We start from the raw sequence: 22,265 nt of genomic DNA on the forward strand, positions 1-22,265 counted from the left end.
GTCGTTATAGTGTTTTGAGAGAGCTGCTTGTTTCGCCTTGAGAGGAAGTGATGGATTTTTTTCAGGGTGTACTTATTTGCATACAGACCAATTTTGGGCGATCGTATTATTGGTTCTGAATAGACATTTGCTATAATCCAAAAAAAATCAACTCTTTTGTTCAAAAGTAAAAAAAATTCAACTGAAGCCTTTTTTGAAAAAAAATCCCGGTTTGAAAATTACCAGCTCAAATTGTTCAACTGAAATATGCAATCATTTGAAAAATTATATTAACGCGTAATTTGATCTTTTTTAGAGGCAGTGCATTCTTCTGCACTGAATTGAACTGAGGAAAAATAGTTTGTCTCGATAGTTCTCTATGATTGTCAAACGCCAACTCAACTCAAAAGGGAAGAGAAAGAGCAAAAAAAATCAATAATCAAACATAGTAGCAATTTTAATTCTAGCAAAAAGTATCCGAAACACAATAGTTTGCAGTTAAAACATCTAACACTGATAAGAGCTGTTTTATCACGTTTCGTGCTCTTAAAATAGGCCAATTCACACTGAGTATTAAGTAGGTTTTTTTTCCGACTTTGGAAAAAGTGACAAGACTTTTAGCTCGGCGTGATTTTTTTCTTCAGACAAATTTTGATTTTTAATCAGCCGCTTATGAATATTTTTGTTCTTCATTTTTGTTTAGAAATCAAATTTTAATTTTTTTCCGAGACCAATTTTTGTAAAATCATGAGAATTATAACTTTGCCAAGTTGTTCAATTTTGAATAATTAGTTCGCGATGTATTTCTTGCTGTTAACTCGTAAGCGGTGAAATATTCCGGCTCAAAAAAAACACTGCAAATTGAATTGAAGCAAGCTATTCTTCAATTTGAACTTGGTGGAAATTTTGCTATATGGATCAGAAAAAAATCTTGATGAACGGTCAGAATCTTTTTTGAAAGTTATCTTGATAGACAAAAAGGCAGTCGTATGATTCAAGTCTTGTTTTTGTTATCTATGCACACCAAGAACGCGTAAATAACAAATTTCTTTCTACCGAAAATCAAGCAAAATTGACACCAACAACTAAAAAGTTTCAGTTAATCAATGATTTAATATTGTACTGACATTGGCTAGATTCTTGTTTTTACAATCCGCTTTCGCATGAAATTTATTTTAGCTATAGTTTTCAACAGTTCACGCTAGAATTGGTTAAGTTAAAGTTAATAAACAAAAATTAAATTTGCCTAGCAAGGTATTTGTGCGCGAGTCCACGGAATATTTGATGGTGGAATCAACTTAGTTTTCGAAACTTGGTTAAATACTTTTTATTGGATTCCAAAAGCCTACACACTCCAACAGTTTTGCCTCGTAATGCTAAGAAGGTTAAAGTGACAGAATGCGGAGTTTTTGCGCGGAAATAATTGTTGGGGTTGGTTATGTTTTCTAAAACTGATTAGGGTCGATTTTTTCACGCTCAACTTTAGCCGTCGATGGAATCTATTGACATGTCCTTTACCATTTGGTTTTCTGTGATTTGACATTTACTTTATTTTTAAGTTCAGTCCGTTTCCTTTCTTAAAAGAAAGGCAAACCCTTTATCGAACAACAAAATGTGTTGACGCTCAAACTTGATTTTTCGGAGTTTCGATTTTGAGTTTTATTTCAAGTTCAGTTCGTTTCCTTTTTTAAAAGGAAGGTAAGCTCCACTATCTAACAGCAAAAGCTAAATGCCACAAAAACGCGAGCAAATTTTAACTTCGAAATGGGTTTTAATTTAAACACAAGTCATTTTGTTTCCTTTTGTTCGTTCATCGACTATTTTCCAGTTGTCTCTTGACGATGCTATAAGAAAAATGGAGAAAGTTTCAATTTATTATTTAAATCAATGCATTCAACATCAAAGAAAAAATCTCGAAGGCATCATCCCAAAAAAATTGTCTCCTGAGTTGGACAGAACTTTGGCATCTCGTTAACAATTTCATTCGTACATTTATTGCAAAAAACTACGACCGTTTAATAAATAAATTTTAAAATTTTCAGTTTATACAATGAGTGTACCTGGTAACGGTTCTTAACCTCGGTTCTTTTGCAATTGGAGGGTGAAATTGTTTAAAAAATCTGATTTCGTAGAATAGGGTTTTACACATAATGAACAAAGGAATCATTTATAATTCAATTAAATAAAGCAGCGAAAAAAAAACGCACATTTTAAACCTTACCACGAACCACAGTCAGCCATAACAAACCTTGTTTAAAAATCTTTTTATTTCGAAGATTCAGGTTTCTTCAATTAGTTTTATTTAAAATTTGGTATATTTTCAATAGCGTCTGTAGAAATTGGAACGGAATTAGGAGGAATCGGGCGGAAATGGAAATCGCCTCTTACGGTAATTTGACCTATGACTACCCAAAAGGGATCTTTTTTTTGGATTCTATGTCATCAATTTCGGTCAATGAACTCTGAAACTTTCTGTAAGCACCATTGACGCCATTGCATGCTGAAAGTTTTAGTTTTAGAGATAATAAAAACAACGATATCTTAACAATTATTCAAAAAAATATATAGAAAGTCACAGTTGTTACTCAAATTTAATGGGCTATGATTTCCAAAAAATGTCGCATAGGCTACTATACACAACCGGAAAACTTTAACGGGCGCTCTTTTTCTTTTTCACATGTGCGTTTGATGATTAATTTTCACTTTTGATTTTGTAAAATATCAATTACTCAATATCGAGGCTCCACTCGTTGTGGAATGAGTTTAATTACGTAACTTGTGATTCTTGTGACAATGTGAGTGATTACGTAATTGGGTCTTATGCACTAAACGGCCCAAAATCAATGTTTCTATAATTTGAACTGAAAGTTATGCGGTTAAATCTGATTGGCCCAATCAAACTCGAGGAGAATACGGTCAGGTGTTTCAGCCAACGTTTCGAGCAGATAAAAAATTTAGCCGAAATTGAAGAAAATGTACAAATAGTCATATAATAAAATTGACTTCAAGTCAATTGTGAAACTTCGCCCAGAGAAGAAAAATTTTGTGAAAAGGTTTCAACAGAACAAAAGTTCTTAGGTTTTGGTAATTTTGGCTAACAATTTTATCTGCTTGAAGTTTTAATTGAAGTACCATACGCTTTGTTGAATTAGCCAATCAGATTCAACCACATAAAATTTTAGTGCTATGTAGAAATACTAATTTTGGGCCGTTTAGTGCATAAAGACCCCGTAACTTGATTACGCAAAATCGAGGCTCCACTCGTTGTGGAATGAGTTTGATTACGTAACTTGTGATTCTCTTGAGATAATGTGAGTGATTACGTAACTTGATTACGCAATATCGAGGCTCCACTCGTTAGGGAATGAGTTGAGTCGGAGTTCGTCGTCGACTGCAATCGAGATGTACTCTTCTGGCGTGAGCCACTCGCCAGTGATGGGGTCCTCGAAGGTCATCTCCAGCTGGATCTTCACGTGTGGCGCTACACTCACACTTCGCGGCTTCTTTTCTACTTCCAGAAATTCTATCACAAACACCGAGAAAAAAGAACAAATTATTTAAAACTAAGGCAAAATTACAAAATTATGCTGTTCAAAAATTGCTGAATTATGACATTAAAGGGCTGTTTTCCAGTTTCCCACCCCCTCCTAAAATTACAAAATTATGCTGTTCAAAATTGTTCTAACGCATTTTGCATGTAAGAATTAAGCTCTTTTCCAGTTTCCCACCCCCTCCTAAAATTACAAAATTATGCTGTTCAAAATTGTTCTAACGCATTTTGCATGTAAGAATTAAGGCTCTTTTCCAGTTTCCCACCCCCTCCTAAAATTACAAAATTATGCTGTTCAAAATTGTTCTAACGCATTTTGCATGTAAGAATTAAGGCTCTTTTCCAGTTTCCCACCCCCTCCTAAAATTACAAAATTATGCTGTTCAAAATTGTTCTAACGCATTTTGCATGTAAGAATTAAGGCTCTTTTCCAGTTTCCCACCCCCTCCTAAAATTACAAAATTATGCTGTTCAAAATTGTTCTAACGTATTTTGCGTGTAAGAATTAAGGCTCTTTTCCAGTTTCCCACCCCCTCCTAAAGTTACAAAATTATGCTGTTCAAAAATTGTTCTAATGCATTTTGCATGTAAGAATTAAGGCTCTTTTGCAGTTTCCCACCCCTCCTGAAATTACAAAATTATGCTGCTCAAAAATTGCTCACACGGCTTTTTGCATATAAGAAATGCTGCAGAAACTTTGTTCTTGCTGAAACGTTTGGATGCAGTTTATAACAAAAATTGTAATTTATAATAGATTTTTATACATTGAATTTCAGAAAAAAATCAAAGGCGGTTGGAAAAGGGCCAAAATTAGTTTTGGAAAATTTTCATAAATCAACTAGTAATTTGATTGGAAAAATTATAGAATCTATTTAACAATCGATCGCCCCCATCTCTATAGTATCTACTAAAGAATTGCTACACTCAAAAATAAAAGCAGTAAATTAACACTACAGGCTAAATTTAATATATCCAATTTTTAACATATAAAACTATGATTTTAGTCTTCCATGACAACTTTTAGTAAAAATTGTCTACTTGAGAAAATGATGTGCCTGATATTTATCCAACAGTTTTTTCTATGAACGGAGAAAAGAATCAGGTTTTAAGTGCTGAACAAATCAAATTTGAAAAGGAGTTTTGCTTGAAGAAAACCTCGTCCGAATACAAATTTTTCCCACTATTTGCACAAGTTGACCGAAGCTTCTAATCATGCCTTTTTCTTGTTAAAAAAATCTTATCTGCGCAGATTACTTTATCAAAAAGTGCAATTTTGCGCGACCAATTTCTTCAAAAACCACGAATGTTTTGTATGTGTTACATTTATGTTCGTTTTTTTTTCAACGTTTGAACAATGGACCTTTTTCAAAAATTTAAGAAGCTTCAAATTTTGTTTATGTCAACCAGGCGCTGCTTAAAGATCTCCGCGAGGATTGGTCTGCGGAGATTCGCACAGGAAACTATCAAAACCCTGATTTGTCAGCTTTTTGTGCGCCGCGAGCAAAAATTTTGGAAAAAAAGGCCCAAAATGCAAGTCTCGAACTAAATCCCCCAGGACATAACTCCGCAGGAAAAAATCCCCTGCATAAAATCCCTCAAAGGAATAAATTCCCCTAAGACAAAACCCACCATATTTTAAATTTTACTACATCAAAAGCTACTTTGAGGATACATTTGTCAAAAGAAAAATGCCTTACGAAGGAAGGCCAGATTCCACAAACACACGTGGAATGTCTTTTTCCGTAAAATATCGAGAGCTTGTCACGCCTTGTCGAGCTCAAACAACGCTCTTGAAGGATTTCACCGCGGATTTGATTCGATGTTACATATGTCAGACCCAGATATCTTGAAGTTTATTGAAGCAATACAAATACAACAATCCTTGTAGTACTCTACTTTGTCGCAAATGCAGTTGGGAATGAAAGTACACGCGAGGAAGGAAGATAACTTTGGGGGTATAAAATGCATAGTATGTTTAGCGGCCAATTACAAGGAGATTGACCATCTAAAAGCTTTCGCTGTTAATTCAAAAGTTCAATTTAGTTCTCTTCATGCTTCTATTTTAATCTTATGTATGTTACCAAAAGCAATTTAGTTTTCGGAGTTGCGTTTTGTCTAATGCTACTGTGGGGGATATTAAAATAAGTACTGGGGGACTTTGTTCTAGGGGGATTTGTGCCTAATGGGGGTATATTAAATAATGTAGTGGGGGGGGGGGGATCCTGGGGTTTTTGGTCAAATATCAATCGCCAAAACGCACATCATGGATTTTTGGTAATTTTTGAAGTATTTGACCAAAACAGTTTTTTGTGTGTTTTCTTCTAACTTTTAGTATATGTTAGAATTTAGAATTTTTGTGTTAGTTGATAATTCCAAAATAGAGAACTTTGATTTGTGAGAAAGTCAGTTTTTCCGAATATTTTCCTGAGCAAAGGTTTATTGTTCCGACTTTCGATACGAAAGTAACGGAATATTTGTGCTCGGGGTGGGTTTTTTTTTCTTCAGACAAATTTCGACTTTTTAACTAGCCATTTTTGACGGAATTTTTTTATATCATTCAAAAGGTATTGTTGTCCTGAGCTTAGATATGAAAAGATATTTTACCTATGATCATATTTTGTAAAGTTATGCGGGTTTAAAAATGCCATTTTGGCCAGTTTGGGACAATTAAAGCGCGATATATTTCGCGCTATTAACGCGTAAGCGGAGATTTAATCCGTTTTACAAATTGTTCGAAATGGGTTCAAGAAAGCTTATATGTCATAATTGGTTTGTCAATAGGAGCAAAATTTATCACTTTATCTTTAATATGGCGTGTGGGGGGATGATTTTCACAAAAAATTTCAAATTTTAGAAAAAATTTTCATTTTATTTTATTTCATTTAATTTTTTTATGCTTTTACTGCTGCTCCATAAACTTTAAAAGGCAGTCGGAACATTCAGGGCTTTGCCCTGATACGAGCAGTCTTGTTACTTATTAAGGACCAACTCATCATCTTCCCCTATAGCGTTTAAGGGCTTAAAAACAAAATGGTTCAATCCACGTTTCGCCAAACAATTTTTATTCAAACCAAGTATTGCGCGCGGAGAAGAATCGTATTTTGGTCTACTTCGGGGAAAGAGGCGAGGGAGGTTTAATGCCCCCCCCCCCCCCTACCTCTTAATTGAATCATCTGGGTTATCGATTCATACTGGAGTTGTGAGCAGAAAAATTGCAGAAGAATCAAGACTCTATGGCACAGTATTACTTGATAAAATCAGCTCCCATATTGGCAATTAGATACAAAAATATGTGCGATTAATTTTTTTGTAACTGGTAGATTTGCAAATTTACTGCAAATTTGTTTTAATTTTTTTTTGTACAGCAGAACTTGGGACGCCATGTTTGTGACATCTTTCCCGCTAGCTATGCTTGTGACCTCTAGTTTCATTTATGTTGTTCTTATAACCTTTATACTAAAAAAGTTGACTTAAATTTTCCTTAAGAATTAAACCGAAAAAGTAAAAAATTACCATAAATAGCTTCAAAGGTTCAACAGTAAAGACAAAAACAAGTTCTAATTTTTTTATTTAAAAAGTCACGTCACATAATTTGAAAAGAAACCGGATGCTATAAAAATTTTTGATGGTATGCATTGAGCGAACAACTGATTAAGTTGCTTAAAATCTATTCAATTGGGTTGACCGAAAAGGTTGTTTTTTACAGTTAGCTGAGATAAAATATTTCGCTTACATCCCAGTTCGACTCCGCACAAAAAATGCTATTCATGCTATTTCATTTCAGGATAGTTGATACGCAATATGTTATGCTACTGAAACTAGTTTTAGAGACTTCAAACTCCTAAAAACCATGATTTTTTTTCTGAAAGAAGTGCTAATCATACAAAATGATACTATGGAAATCTAAGACAAAAATATGGCGAATCTCTATATGTAGATTATCTGTTAACTTCTTGATTCATATAAAAAATTGCTGGTTATTTTGTTTCAGGACTGAATATATATTTGCACTTAAAAGAAACAGCTAGTCTTACACTTTCACACAAGAGAAAATTGTAGCATCACATTTTTATACTACGAAAAAATGCTAGTCACACTTTTTCAAACAACGAAAAAATGCTTGTAGAGTTATCAGACAATGTTCAAGACGTGTGAAACAACTGTTCCCCAAGCGTGACGGGCATTTTTGTCAATTCCGGCTTGCTGCCTCTTGAGTATACAAACTGAGAGGAATTAATGCCTTTTATTTAAATTTAAGGGAGTTAGAACTAAAAAAATTTAGGCTTTGCTTAGAGAATTTTGGAAGACAAAAAAAATTGAGGAAAAATTGTTTTTTTTTACGTTAAAAACTCATCAAAAATTATGAATCACTTTTAAAAACTAACGTAACTTTGCACTACCTTAAAATTTTTTATAAATGCCTATAAATACTTAATATATTTATCTATATTTATTGCAAAAAAAACAAGGTTTATCAATTTTTCGATAAATAAATTCACCTTATATTAATTGTTTGAGTACGAAAAGAATGTAAGTCAAGTTTGGTCCTCGCATAAATTGCTTTTTTATGGGGTGGGTTGATTGAGCGCAAAAATCAAATTAGAGGTGGAATGAAGCAATTTAAAGCAAAACTATAAAATAAACCAAAGCTTTTGCAGATTGATTCTAAAAATGGATACTCATTTTTGTAAAAACTAATCCCTCAAGGTTGTTTTATTTTTTTGATCAACTAACTTGATAAGTTTATCCTTTTTTGAAAAACATGAGCTACCTACTCCCGGCGCAACAATAACCAGCAAAAAAATTCTGAAACGTATAAAATTGAAGTGAGACTATTCCAAGGTCAGACATATTATCCAAAGAGGTTAATCGAACGCGGTAGTCAACTATTCAAAACTGATTTATATTAAGCAAGGTCAGCTAATGATCACAAACCAATTGTGATTAAAATAATTTTTTATTCGTTTTATCAATTCCTTCCTCAAAAAATTTCTACCTTTTCTTCATCCTCCACTCAAACCTCACATTTTATCTCTGTCTCTAACTCCAGCCCTTTGTTTCTCTTTGTTCTAACTCTGAATCTTAATAAATTATGGGACCAGTTTTCTTAATTTATTCTGGATATAGTTTTTGTCAAAGCTTTTTTTAATCAGATTTTAGCAACAATTAACATTAAACTTGCGGCTTTCATTGGAATTTTTGATATGAAAATTTCGAAAGCCTGTTCTAACAGTGATTTGCAATGATGATACGTCAGAGGCTGAACCATCTCCCTAGAGAGTTCGAGCATTGATCAAGGGCATCCTGCTCACCACTATTAGTTGCTGATTCAATAGAAGAAAGAGAATAGAAACACTATTTGGTTCACCCTGGCTCCTATGCCTAAGAACACCAGGTTGCGGACAACAACAGGTTAAAAACCAAGGTTGAAGAACTACAAAAAACTCAAGAATGTCTTAGTGTGGAGTGAGACTGGCCATAATCTCCTAGTGCAAGCTATTATGTATTAAAAAGAAAGCTGAAGATGGCTGCCCAATAGGTGACTGCTATTTGTGCGGTGAAAAAGCTCATACGGCGAGGAACTGCTAATTCAGCAATTAAATTGAGCAGTATAGTGCTCGCAGCAATAGAGCGAACGAAGCAAATAGTCCAGAAGCAAAAAAGTAAGGATGGTTAAGTTTGGGAAGCTTGGACGTTTTTCAAGACAGGGGAGGACAAGTAGTTTCAGTTGCTGAGCTACATTTTCATTGAAGGGAGAGTACCTCATTATAATCACAGAGCGCACTGCTCATGTGATGGACAAAGCTGCCGTCTTTTCTAGCTTTGAGGACTGGAAAAAAGACACAAAGGACTGAGGGCGGAAGATCAAGGAAGTAGAGATCAAAGATTGATTGTAAAGATGCTGTGACGAGTTCAATTTACCAATTTGAACCAAATGCGGACAGCTACCCCTGATGCAGCATTGCAAAATCTTCCGTCTGTAATACAAGTTCAGGAGGAACCTGATGTTTCTAGTGCACAAGACAAAAAGAAAGACCAAAGTTACAATGCTGTGCTTGGGCACGTTGACAAGTAGGTTTTTTTTGTCAATTGCCAAAATGAAATTGGGCTAGCCAGAGGTGTGCTTCTAAGATGCCATGAAGTAGAAAAAAATTGACAGCAGAGCATCAGCAGTGGGTTAACAGGGTCTTCTGTGAACTCCAGGGACCATTCGAAAACGCGAGCATGCATGGGGCGCACTATACCCTGAGTTTTAAAGACGACTTCAGTCAACTGTCAGACTTCACATACCTGGTGGGACTCCAAGACTTTGTGAATTAGTATAGAGAAAAAAACGCCGGCGATCTGACCATGTAGTTGTTTATTTGTGAAATGCTTACGCAAAAATTTGTAGAGATTACCAGGTGAAGAATCAATAGTACCCAAAACTCCTCAACAAAATAGTATTAGTATAACAAGGGGTTACAGCATAAGGATCACTGAGATGAGTCGAATTTTACTGGACAAAGCTAACAAAGGTGTTCTGGATGCAAGAAGTTTTGACAGATGTGAAGATTTGAAACTTGGGTGCTTTATCCAGCATCAAGAAGCGCGTTTGATTGACAAATAACTTTAGAAAAACCGCAAAAATTGCGCTATTTGTGTGCTTCTGAACGCTTGGCGTACCCTCTTAACCAAGAAAACAGTCGGAAAACTAGATCCAAAAGGACAAAAGCTAAGAAGAACAAATTCATCGGCTACGATAGAGGGAGTAAAACCTGCTTGGTAAATGATTAAGAGACAAGATGAGTGGTGCAAGCAGGAAGCGCGGCATTCAACTAGGGTATCTTTTCAGGCGACTTCATGGCTAAATGTGAGCCATTGCAAACCCTGGAGCTATTAATTGAGAAATGCATTGATATTGAGAAACCTACACAACGATAAGCGTTCCAACTGATGGAAAAATCAGTCAGAGGTATTGTAGAGGACAGAGTCGAGTATAACAAAACTTTCTACTGAGCATTCAATCCAGAGGCCGATAAAGGAGCAACGCTCATCCATTAGATATGGACAGGCCTCACTTTTGGAGTTGAAGAGCCAAGACGCTCATCAGAACCAGTGTCGTGACACAAAAAGGAGCAGTGACTTGCAGTCATGAAATTATAGATCACATGTTTTAAGGGCATGAGAACATTGATACTTGTCGATAGACCACGAGTTTACAAGGTTATTGCACGAGTGCTTGCTGTGAAGAGAGATGAAAGGGTCAAATAAGTAGTGAAACAATTCTCGCAGGTGGAAGGACTAGACTTGAACGATACGTTCACTCCGACTGTTAACCCCAAAGGAAGAGTATACTACTGGACTTTTGAAGAACTACAAAAAACTCAAGAATGTCTTAGTGTGGAGTGAGACTGGCCATAACCTCCTAGTGCAAGCTATTATGTATTAAAAAGAAAGCTGAAGATGGCTGCCCAATAGGTGACTGCTATTTGTGCGGTGAAAAAGCTCATACGGCGAGGAACTGCTAATCCAGCAATTACATTGAGCAATATAGTGCTCGCAGCAATAGAGCGAACGAAGCAAATAGTCCAGAAGCAAAAAAGTAAGGATGGTTAAGTTTGGGCAGCTTGGACGTTTTTCAAGACAGGGGAGGACAAGTAGTTTCAGTTGCTGAGCTACATTTTCATTGAAGGGAGAGTACCTCATTATAATCACAGAGCGCACTGCTCATGTGATGGACAAAGCTGCCGTCTTTTCTAGCTTTGAGGACTGGAAAAAAGACACAAAGGACTGAGGGCGGAAGATCAAGGAAGTAGAGATCAAAGATTGATTGTAAAGATGCTGTGACGAGCTCAATTTACCAATTTGAACCAAATGCGGACAGCTACCCCTGATGCAGCATTGCAAAATCTTCCGTCTGTAATACAAGTTCAGGAGGAACCTGATGTTTCTAGTGCACAAGACAAAAAGAAAGACCAAAGTTACAATGCTGTGCTTGGGCACGTTGACAAGTAGGTTTTTTTTGTCAATTGCCAAAATGAAATTGGGCTAGCCAGAGGTGTGCTTCTAAGATGCCATGAAGTAGAAAAAAATTGACAGCAGAGCATCAGCAGTGGGTTAACAGGGTCTTCTGTGAACTCCAGGGACCATTCGAAAACGCGAGCATGCATGGGGCGCACTATACCCTGAGTTTTAAAGACGACTTCAGTCAACTGTCAGACTTCACATACCTGGTGGGACTCCAAGACTTTGTGAATTAGTATAGAGAAAAAAACGCCGGCGATCTGACCATGTAGTTGTTTATTTGTGAAATGCTTACGCAAAAATTTGTAGAGATTACCAGGTGAAGAATCAATAGTACCCAAAACTCCTCAACAAAATAGTATTAGTATAACAAGGGGTTACAGCATAAGGATCACTGAGATGAGTCGAATTTTACTGGACAAAGCTAACAAAGGTGTTCTGGATGCAAGAAGTTTTGACAGATGTGAAGATTTGAAACTTGGGTGCTTTATCCAGCATCAAGAAGCGCGTTTGATTGACAAATAACTTTAGAAAAACCGCAAAAATTGCGCTATTTGTGTGCTTCTGAACGCTTGGCGTACCCTCTTAACCAAGAAAACAGTCGGAAAACTAGATCCAAAAAGACAAAAGCTAAGAAGAACAAATTCATCGGCTACGATAGAGGGAGTAAAACCTGCTTGGTAAATGATTAAGAGACAAGATGAGTGGTGCAAGCAGGAAGCGCGGCATTCAACTAGGGTATCTTTTCAGGCGACTTCATGGCTAAATGTGAGCCATTGCAAACCCTGGAGCTATTAATTGAGAAATGCATTGATATTGAGAAACCTACACAACGATAAGCGTTCCAACTGATGGAAAAATCAGTCAGAGGTATTGTAGAGGACAGAGTCGAGTATAACAAAACTTTCTACTGAGCATTCAATCCAGAGGCCGATAAAGGAGCAACGCTCATCCATTAGATATGGACAGGCCTCACTTTTGGAGTTGAAGAGCCAAGACGCTCATCAGAACCAGTGTCGTGACACAAAAAGGAGCAGTGACTTGCAGTCATGAAATTATAGATCACATGTTTTAAGGGCATGAGAACATTGATACTTGTCGATAGACCACGAGTTTACAAGGTTATTGCACGAGTGCTTGCTGTGAAGAGAGATGAAAGGGTCAAATAAGTAGTGAAACAATTCTCGCAGGTGGAAGGACTAGACTTGAACGATACGTTCACTCCGACTGTTAACCCCAAAGGAAGAGTATACTACTGGACTTTTGAAGAACTACAAAAAACTCAAGAATGTCTTAGTGTGGAGTGAGACTGGCCATAACCTCCTAGTGCAAGCTATTATGTATTAAAAAGAAAGCTGAAGATGGCTGCCCAATAGGTGACTGCTATTTGTGCGGTGAAAAAGCTCATACGGCGAGGAACTGCTAATCCAGCAATTACATTGAGCAATATAGTGCTCGCAGCAATAGAGCGAACGAAGCAAATAGTCCAGAAGCAAAAAAGTAAGGATGGTTAAGTTTGGGCAGCTTGGACGTTTTTCAAGACAGGGGAGGACAAGTAGTTTCAGTTGCTGAGCTACATTTTCATTGAAGGGAGAGTACCTCATTATAATCACAGAGCGCACTACTCATGTGATGGACAAAGCTGCCGTCTTTTCTAGCTTTGAGGACTGGAAAAAAGACACAAAGGACTGAGGGCGGAAGATCAAGGAAGTAGAGATCAAAGATTGATTGTAAAGATGCTGTGACGAGCTCAGTTTACCAATTTGAACCAAATGCGGACAGCTACCCCTGATGCAGCATTGCAAAAAGGAGCACAAAAAGGAGCAGTGACTTGCAGTCATGAAATTATAGATCACATGTTTTAAGGGCATGAGAACATTGATACTTGTCGATAGACCACGAGTTTACAAGGTTATTGCACGAGTGCTTGCCGTGAAGAGAGATGAAAGGGTCAAATAAGTAGTGAAACAATTCTCGCAGGTGGAAGGACTAGACTTGAACGATACGTTCACTCCGACTGTTAACCCCAAAGGAAGAGTATACTACTGGACTTTTGGTCACAGAGTTCTCTTGTACTTCCTCAAATGGATTCAAATTCCCACAACCTCTTTCTATGGATTTTTTTAGCAGAGACATGGAACATCCAGAAGTGTTCAGCAGCGAGCGGAGGTAACCTAAAGTAATGGCTACAACGAAGTCTCTGTTGGATGCCGCAGGCAGCGAAAAGCAAGAGCCAAATGCTCAGCACTTTCCTGCTCGAAGAAGTGTATAGTGGGAATAGCAATAATCTATATTGATCACCGGGAGGGCAACAGTCGATTCAAAAATCTTTTTGCTGGTTTGGAAAGTTAACATCATCATTGGGTCCAGATGTCGATGCGAAAAAGACAAAAAGCGAAGCCGTTTTTTCGAACAACTCAAAATTTCCCGGGCCGGTTCCCTGGGAAGAGACAGTGTCCGTGAGGTTAATGGTTACAGAGGCATTGTGGGCTCATTTTTGTACATAGTTAAGTAAACAAGGCCAGGATACTGTGACTCAACTCTCCCCTTTCCTGAAAAATTCCGGTACGTTGCACTAGGGAAGTGCAAAGAGTGTCCTTCGTTGCCTAAAAAGGAGCAAAGATCCAGAACTGTGCTATATGAAGGACTTTGCTGATTTAATTGTTTTGGATCCAAAGACGCTGACTGATTTAGACATGGTGATGTTAGAATTTCAATCATTGACTTTAGCTTCCACCTGCAGAGGACAGGGGCAGTGATCAATCGGAGCACTCAGATGCAACCAACAGCAGTCATAAGCTGAGTACCATGCAATGGCATCAGCGGCTCATGAGGCTATAAATCTGCGATCAATTATCGATGACTTGAGCGTGACTATGACAGGCCAGCCAAGAGTCATCAAGGAAGAAAACTAGAGGTACATCAAGATGTAAATCAATCATGCAAGCAGAAGGGAATGAAAAACATCAATGTATAACACTACATTGCTCCAGATGGAGCTGAAGATGAGACTGTCGAATTCCAGTATTTCCCTATTGAGATTATAGAAGCCGACTTGCAGGCGAAAGTCTTGAGCAAAATTAAGGTGCATCAGATTGTCGAACACTGATGTTTACTAGTCTGATATTGGACAAAACCAGCTTAGTGTGAGTTGAGAGATTGAGTTCAAACTCTTCCAAGGTCACACCGATTCTTTTAAGAAATTGATCGACGGAAATCAACGTCAAAACTGATTAAACTCATACACGGTCAATTAGTTATCACATTTTAACTTGGTAGTCAGTAGTTAGTTAACTGGTATTTTTGTGATGCTTAGTTTTCCATGTCATTTTGATTTATTTTCTCAACTATTTCTTCAACAATCGCTACTTTTGCTCTATCCTCGTTTAAAACCTCCGGTTCAACCTCAGTCGCTAACCCGAGCTCTTCAACCTTGGTTGCTCATCTCTAAACCGTAACTTATGAAACATAGGGTTAAAATTGAGCACGCAGGGGGGATGTTAAAATCTCGCAAAAAAATTGTGTTTTGTAATCAAGTGTAGCAGCCAAGATATTTTTTGCCATTATGTGGAACAATTGAGCCCTTCTGTCTAAACATTTGGCGTACAATTAATCTCTTTTGGGACGACGATTTTTTGGGCCAGAATGAATAGATGACCGATTGCAATAAAATTAGACTCAATCACCAAAATTTGATGGAAAAAGTAAGCAAAAAGTAACACGCGAGTAAACCGGCTAGCACAGAGTTTTTTCATGTAATGAAAACAAATTACCGAGAAGAAACAACAAAAAATTAGGAGGAAAAACAATCAAGAAAAATCAAAAATCAAAACGTTTGTGAAAGCCATCTTTCCACTATAAATTGATAATGATTGATCTTTTCCTGTTCCAAAAACTAAAGGGACATCATAAGATCCATTTTTCATCAAGCAGACTGTTTTCTGTTGTCTTTTGATTTTGTGATCTTGTTTTTTTCCTCTTTCGTAGGATGTTAGAATTAAAAGTTGTCACACTAAATCAAGTAACTTTCGCCGATGTTACAAGGCTATCAAATTGCTATGATAAAAGCTAATGTGCTAAAAACAGAAAAAAAAACTAAACTGGGTCTGAACACGAAAAACCATGAATGTATATTATAAGCAATCGTTTTTCTATTTCATTGTTTGATCAGACAGTTTTTTTGAAATAATTCGCTTAAATACAATCAAGCATAATGCATAAAGGAACCATGACTGAATTGGGTTTTAAATCATTCTGCGCTCAACCTCTTTTAAGCTTGCTTTGAGTTTGAAATTGCAATAGTTTTACAAAAAAAAATAGCTTGATCAAAGTCTCTTCACATGCTTTTAGTGGTCAGAGCATTACGAGGCCAAACTGTCCATTCTGTGCATTTTAAGCGGATTCCGCATCAAGCCAAATTCAGATTTGTTGCGGAATCCGCAATTTTGCTACTCTTCTTTGATCTTCTTCGCTGTTTTGGATTCCACAAACAAATACCTAAAACATTGTACTGCTCAAAATTGCTCTAAAATTTGGCGATTTTGCGAATCCGCAACCGTAATTGCGGAAACCAGAACTGTTTGTGGAATCCACAAACAAATAATAAGACACTTGTATAGTTAAATTGAGCTGTTGTGGATTCCGCAACTGTATGCAGAATCCGCAAATTGTAAGTGGAATCCGCAAATTGTAAGTGGAATCCGCAAATTGTACTTGAAGTCCGCTTGTGTTTGCGGATTCCGTTTACATAATTGTATATGTGTAATATAGCGTTTAAAATTATATCTTTTATATACTGGTTACCAGAAAAATGAATCTCAATTACTGCATTGATCAACTAACAGTTGAAATACCAAAAGTTTGTTCTCAATTCCTGTCAACCCAACTTCGATCTCAAATCCTGTCAAATTCGATCTCAATTTCGATCATAAATACTGACCTACTGACTTCGATCGCAAATACTGACGTACTTCAATCTGGAATTCGATCCCAAATACTGATGCCATCCCAAAAAATTGACCTGAATCGGCGATAGGCTGTGTGTTGTGTTTCCATACACTTTCAACTCAATGACTACAAATATTGAAATTATTCGGAGTTAAGCTTCCAAAGTCAGTGTTTGGGATTGACGCAATACCGAATATTGACCTTAATTGGCGATATGCTGTGTGTTGTGTTTCCATACACTCTCAAATCAATGACTACAAATATTGAAATTATTCGGCGTTAAGCTTCCAAAATCAGTATTTGGGATTGACGCAATCCCAATTAGTGACCTATTTTGGCGATATGCTGTGTGTTGTGTTTCCATACACTGTCAACCGAATGACTCCAAATATTAAACTTATTCGGTGTTGTGTTTCCAAAATACCAAAAATACCAAATACCGATTTAGTCAACAAATTTTTTGAGATTGGTTCGTGGATTCCGCTGACAATGGCTAAATCCTTGCCGTTGAACTCCGCATTGCCATAGATTAGAGTTCCAGCTTTAGCTTTTAATTGTTCATATGCAAGTTAACTATAAAACAAAATTCTGAATCCACTTACAGTTTGCGGAATCCACTTACATTTGCGGATTCCGCTTACAAATTTTGCGGATTCCACTTACATTTGCGGATTCCACTTACATTTTGTGGAATCCACTTACATTTTGCGGAATCCAATTACATTTTGCGGAATCCAATTACAGTTGCGGAATCCAGAACAACTAGCTGTATTTGCTTGTTGCGGAATCCGCAACAAAACAAATAGGCCGTAAAAATTTACGTTACTGGTGTATGTATGCGGAATCCACTGAAATTTTGTTTGTGGAATCCACTTACATTTCGGAACATATTTTAAGACTTGTCTCTGGAATCCAGGAACATACAGACACAAAGTTGTGCTCCTACTCAGTGCACAGTTTGGCCTCGTAATGACCAAAAAAATGTAAAAAAGTGCAAGTACCAACAAGTGCGAGTCTAGGTTTTTCTCGAGAGGGTGGGGGCATGCATTTTTTTAGGTCAATCAAACTGATTTTCCGATCTCTGAAATCACTAAAAAGATCCTGTTTCGAACAAATTATCTACGCATCAGCAAAAAAAAAACTTACCAAAGGGCCGTTATGTAAGTTTTTTGGAAAAAGAGAAAAAAGCGCCCGCCAACAAGCCACCCCCCCCCCCCCCCTGCTCGAATATAATTGAGCTAACACAAGCTTTAAGTCTACAAAGCTCTTATTTTTTTAAAGGATTTCAGAAGAAGACATTAATAGCGTTTGAAAAAAAATGGATCAACTAACCCACAGTAAAACTGTTCTTTTTCGATATCGGGATCAAACTGAGTTTGTTCGGCTGCATGCCCTGATCACTGCAACTGTACTCTCTCGTGTCCATACTCGACCTTCGGCTGTCGTAGCCTTCGTCCAAATTACTGGTCAAGCTGTTACAACTGTTTCCAGCGCTTAAACTTGATGTCCTTTTTTCAGTTCCATAACCACCATGAGACTGTTGTCCACAAAAGGCCGAAATCTGGTCGTAGACTGACATTTTGAGGGTCTCGATTTTGGCAATTGACGAAGACCTTTTGCGCTCAATTTTTTGTTTCTGGGCTCCGAAGATTGTTTTCGGGACCTCCAGTTTGTTTCCGAAACCAACCTAAACTGGCACTTTTGAAACCACAATTAGAGAAAACTCCAGTATTAGAAGTCCAAACTCATAAACTCTTACGTAATTTTCCATGCTCAGTTTTCCATCAAAAATATAACAAATATCGGGCAAAAATAACTATTTGGGTCCTTTTTTCATGGAGGGTAATAAATGAGCCCCACTTTTTTAGAAAAAGAGCCGAATGAAACCAATTTTAAGCAAACTGGGCTCAATTATTGGTCCTTTTTTGTCAATATGGTGGCAAACGGGCTCAAAGTTTACAAAAGGGGATAGATTAGCCCAATTTTTTGACATTTGGATCAGCCCAACAATTAGAAAAACGAGTTGAATCAGTCCAATTACTAGCAAAGGATGTCGAAAGAGCCCAATTTTTTCAAACAAATTGGGTCTTATTATCTTTCTATATTGCTCGTTTAAATAGAGCAAATCAACAGAGGTTCGCATAGTCTTCTCGGAATGCAAACCTTGCAACATTTAATTGCAATTAAATTATTCCTGCTTTTTTCTTTCCAGAATCTTGCAAGATTTACTTTCATTTTGCACGATTCCTGCAAGACTTGCATTCCGTTTAACAGAAATCAGCAAAATTTTGCAACCTACAAAAAACTTTTTTTTTTCAATTAACTTTTGCAGTTTTTTTATGTTCAGAGCCGTCTAGAAGAATATTAGTAAAATCTCGCCTCCATGATTGCTGAATTATGTTTCCCCTGAGGCGATGTGAACACAATAAAGTTGCACAAGAAATGCATTTTTAAAAAAGCAAAACCATTATTCTTAAAATTAAACACCGCAATTTTGAAATTTTTTTCCAAAATAAATAGATAAGATATAGTTTAAAAATATGATTTGGTTAGGTAATCAAAAATTTTTACCCCATAAAAATCGTTATCTAAAAGATTGTTGGCAGAAAATTGTAATCAAACGCAAAACGTTTTCTAGAATTGAGCATATTTTTTACATCAGTAAACTTTTTACATGGTTTTAAAGGAATGCAAATTTTTTCAAGATCTTAGAGTTATCAACGCCAAAAAAAGAACATTGAGTTCCTAAATATTCCCCTTGATTCGGTTTTTTTTGAAAAATGTATTCTAATTTTTTGCAGCAAAAAAAGTTTAGCAAGAAGCTTGCAAGACTTGCTGTCCAGATTGAAAAATCAAATCAAAGTTTACAGAAGTTGGACCCTTGAAAGAGTCTGAGTTCCTCGAGGAATTCGTTTTTGAATAACAGAGGCTGAATGAGCCAATTTTTTAGCACCCAATATGCTGGGGAAGGAGATGAGCAAACCCAAATTACTAAAAAAATTGGGCCCCCAATTGGGCTCCAATGGGTGCATTCATTTCATGATATCCCTGGAACTAAATGTACCTATATTTGGAAACTTGGAGTCATTCAACATTTCAGCCTTTTCCTTTGTAACATACATCAATTTATCCCTTAAAAACTGTATATTGTATGTTATTTTTAAAACATATCAAAAAAAAATTGGAAATTCAAGTCAAAGTTTCATGGAGCAGTTTTACCCTAAGGCCACATTTGGGTGAGATCGGTTATAATTTGACATCTGCCCCCACCCACCGACGAAAACTGAATGCAATAGGCATACTCAAATGGTAATGACATATTTAATTTGAATCAGCCTCAAAATACTCAATAAATTAAATTCACAATGATGAGTTCAACCGGATTTTGAAATGATATTAAATTAGCTTATCCACAATTTTGCGTTTTCTGCATTTTTGTCTTGTTTATTTTTTCAAGAATTTGACTGGTTTCTTTTCAAAAAAAAATTCTTTATAGTGATCTCGAGGCGCTCTGGTCGACCTAGAAAAAATGATCGACAAAATTTTGAAATTTTTTTTAAAAATCTGCCTTCCCTCCAAGAAAATCCTAGATCCGCCCGTGATTACTAATGGCTAATGTTCACTGTCAATTGAACTTAGTGTTTAATTGCATTATTCTAGAGTGTTGACTTTATCTGAAAAGTAACCTGCAATTCCCGGGCCGACGTCAGTGACTTATGTTGCGACAGAAATGGGTAGAAAAAAGTAGCAAAAATGTCGCGCAAAATCGCAACATAGCTAATAATGGGTAGCGCAAAATCGCATGAAATGGCAAAGTTGCCACATAGAACGCACAAAGTCGCAATATGAGTCGCACATCAAGGACACAAAATGAAAAAGGCAAAACAAATTTTTCAAACAGTTTTTTTTGATGCTTTGATTGAAAAACTTGGGCAAAAAATTTCTTCTCGAGAAAAAACCTAGGCTTGAGCAACAGGCGCTTCAAAAAAAGTTCTTTAGTTGATTTCAATGGGATCCTTGTCAGGGGCGGATCTAGGATTTTCTCGAGGGGGAGGGCGGATTTTCAAAAATTTTCGATAATTCTTTCGACCTTTTTTTAGGCATTTTTAAGCACTTTTTGGCTTTTTGGACAATTTTGACAAAAAAATTGCAATTTTTCGGCGCGCTTCCCCCTCAAAATTAGTATATATTGGCGTCGAAGGCGCCTTTAGAAGAATTTTAGGGTCCTTCACCAAAAATGGATATCTCAAAATAGTACAAAGTGGGGACCCTTTGGGTCGGCAGTGGGTCGAATTCTTGAGAAGAAGAAAACGTCCGCCTCCACCCCAACCCCGATATCCGCCCCTTATCCTTGTACAGTTTTGAATTTTAGGGTTTTCAAGGTATGAAATAAAGCAATTTGATTAGTTGCTTTATTTCATACCACGAATTCTCTTAAATTTCAAAAGTCTACAATCAATGCTTTGGGTGGATCAATTTTTAGTTGAAATTTTGGGGCGAACTTAGCAAAAATGAAATCAAAATTTGGCAAAATAACTTTTTGAAAAACAAGTGTTCACTAGGCTAAAATTACGTGTCATGAAAACGTATGCTTTTGTTTCCGGCAAAATTTGCCAAAATCTTCACGCGAAAAACAAAACTATATGTTTACTTTTTTGGGTCCTACAAAGTCACGAAAAACACTTCGGTCACTCAGAGTCGCAACAAATCGTTTTTGAGTCGCGCAAAATTGTGAAGTATCTTTTTTGGGTCGCGCAAAATCGCGCTAAACACTTCGGCGGCACAAAGTTGCACCACAATCAATTTGATTCGCAATGGTCGCAACATGCCTGTTTTGAGTTGAGATATCCGCAACATAAATCACCGACCTCGGCCCCGGTTAATCTTAGCGATAAATTACTCGTGATTGTCAGAGACACCTGAATTATAAGTTATTCCACATCCCCCACCCCCCATAAAAAACGTTCTGCAAAACCATGTTAGCTCGTCAATTTTCTTAATTCAAAATAATCAAAATTATTAATAATTGTGGTTTCTGCGATTCGCAGAGGTCCTAAAATTTGGGACTCTTTGCATTATTCCAGTATTTCTCCTCTATTTCGACTGAAGTCAACGGTTAAGAAGAGTCAAAAATACAGAAATTTAAGCCAAAAATAACCTTTTTTCTACTAACCTGCATTTTTGTTTCAATTTAGAGCCAATGTGATAAAAATGAGTAAGAAATACTGCGCTTTTAATTACAAACGGACTATTGTATTACCCTTGTTGGTTTCTTAAGTCAGGGAAAAGTATTAAAAATTGGATAGAAGGTAAATTTTTTAGTTGATTAATGACAAAAAAAGCTTGGTTGTAAAAAGAACTGTTTGTTTAACTCAAAAACGGGAAAGGAAATAAACCATGAATAATGAAACACTTTTTCCCTGATTTGTCGTTTCTTTTATCAGTCTAGGAAAGTTTTCTCCAAAGGAGCCACGCGCTTTTTACAAATAAATCTTTTTATCCGTTATTTGGGGAAAAACTAATTAAACGAGACAAATAACCATACGCTTCGATGGACTTGTGATTAAACAAGGACATTACTAACACAGTTGTGTTGCAAATCGCAAAAAATTTTTGTTGTAGGTTAATTTAACTAAACTTCGTTAACCAATAAAACTGAAGTAAAGACCCATGTTTTCCACCATGCAATTAACGACTAAAAAACAGGAGCAAATCTCAGTTCAGAATAGTTCGCATATTCAATTTTAAATTCTTCCACCTTGCAAAAAGCTCTGATAGAGTT

At 36.6% G+C, this 22,265-nt stretch overlaps 1 protein-coding gene across 2 annotated transcripts; it reads right to left on the bottom strand.

The window, feature by feature from the left end:
- Window positions 1–3,013: 3,013 nt before the first annotated feature.
- Window positions 3,014–21,952, bottom strand: LOC134844706 (uncharacterized). Of its 2 annotated transcripts, none has more exons than XM_063861521.1 (3): window positions 21,657–21,952; window positions 17,816–18,170; window positions 3,014–3,502 (listed from the first exon to the last, which is right to left on the bottom strand). In XM_063861521.1, the coding sequence occupies exons 1-3, from the start codon at window positions 21,660–21,662 to the stop codon at window positions 3,312–3,314; spliced, it is 552 nt and encodes a 183-aa protein (XP_063717591.1). In that variant the 5' UTR covers window positions 21,663–21,952; the 3' UTR covers window positions 3,014–3,311. The 2 variants fall into 2 exon arrangements, with proteins under 2 accessions (XP_063717591.1, XP_063717590.1); XM_063861520.1 differs by lacking the exon at window positions 21,657–21,952 and adding an exon at window positions 18,243–18,396.
- Between the last annotated feature and the right edge of the window lie 313 nt (window positions 21,953–22,265).

Source organism: Symsagittifera roscoffensis, chromosome 4 (genome assembly GCF_963678635.1).
Source record: "Symsagittifera roscoffensis chromosome 4, txSymRosc1.1, whole genome shotgun sequence".
Taxonomy (NCBI): Eukaryota; Metazoa; Xenacoelomorpha; order Acoela; family Convolutidae; genus Symsagittifera; species Symsagittifera roscoffensis.

Bases quoted from the DNA above. Each gene is read 5' to 3' on its own strand.
- LOC134844706 (XM_063861520.1), bottom strand. The intron at 3,503-17,815 runs GTTAGTTGATCC...TGTTTGTGATAG, and splicing joins AAAGAACAGTTTTACTGTGG to AATTTCTGGAAGTAGAAAAG.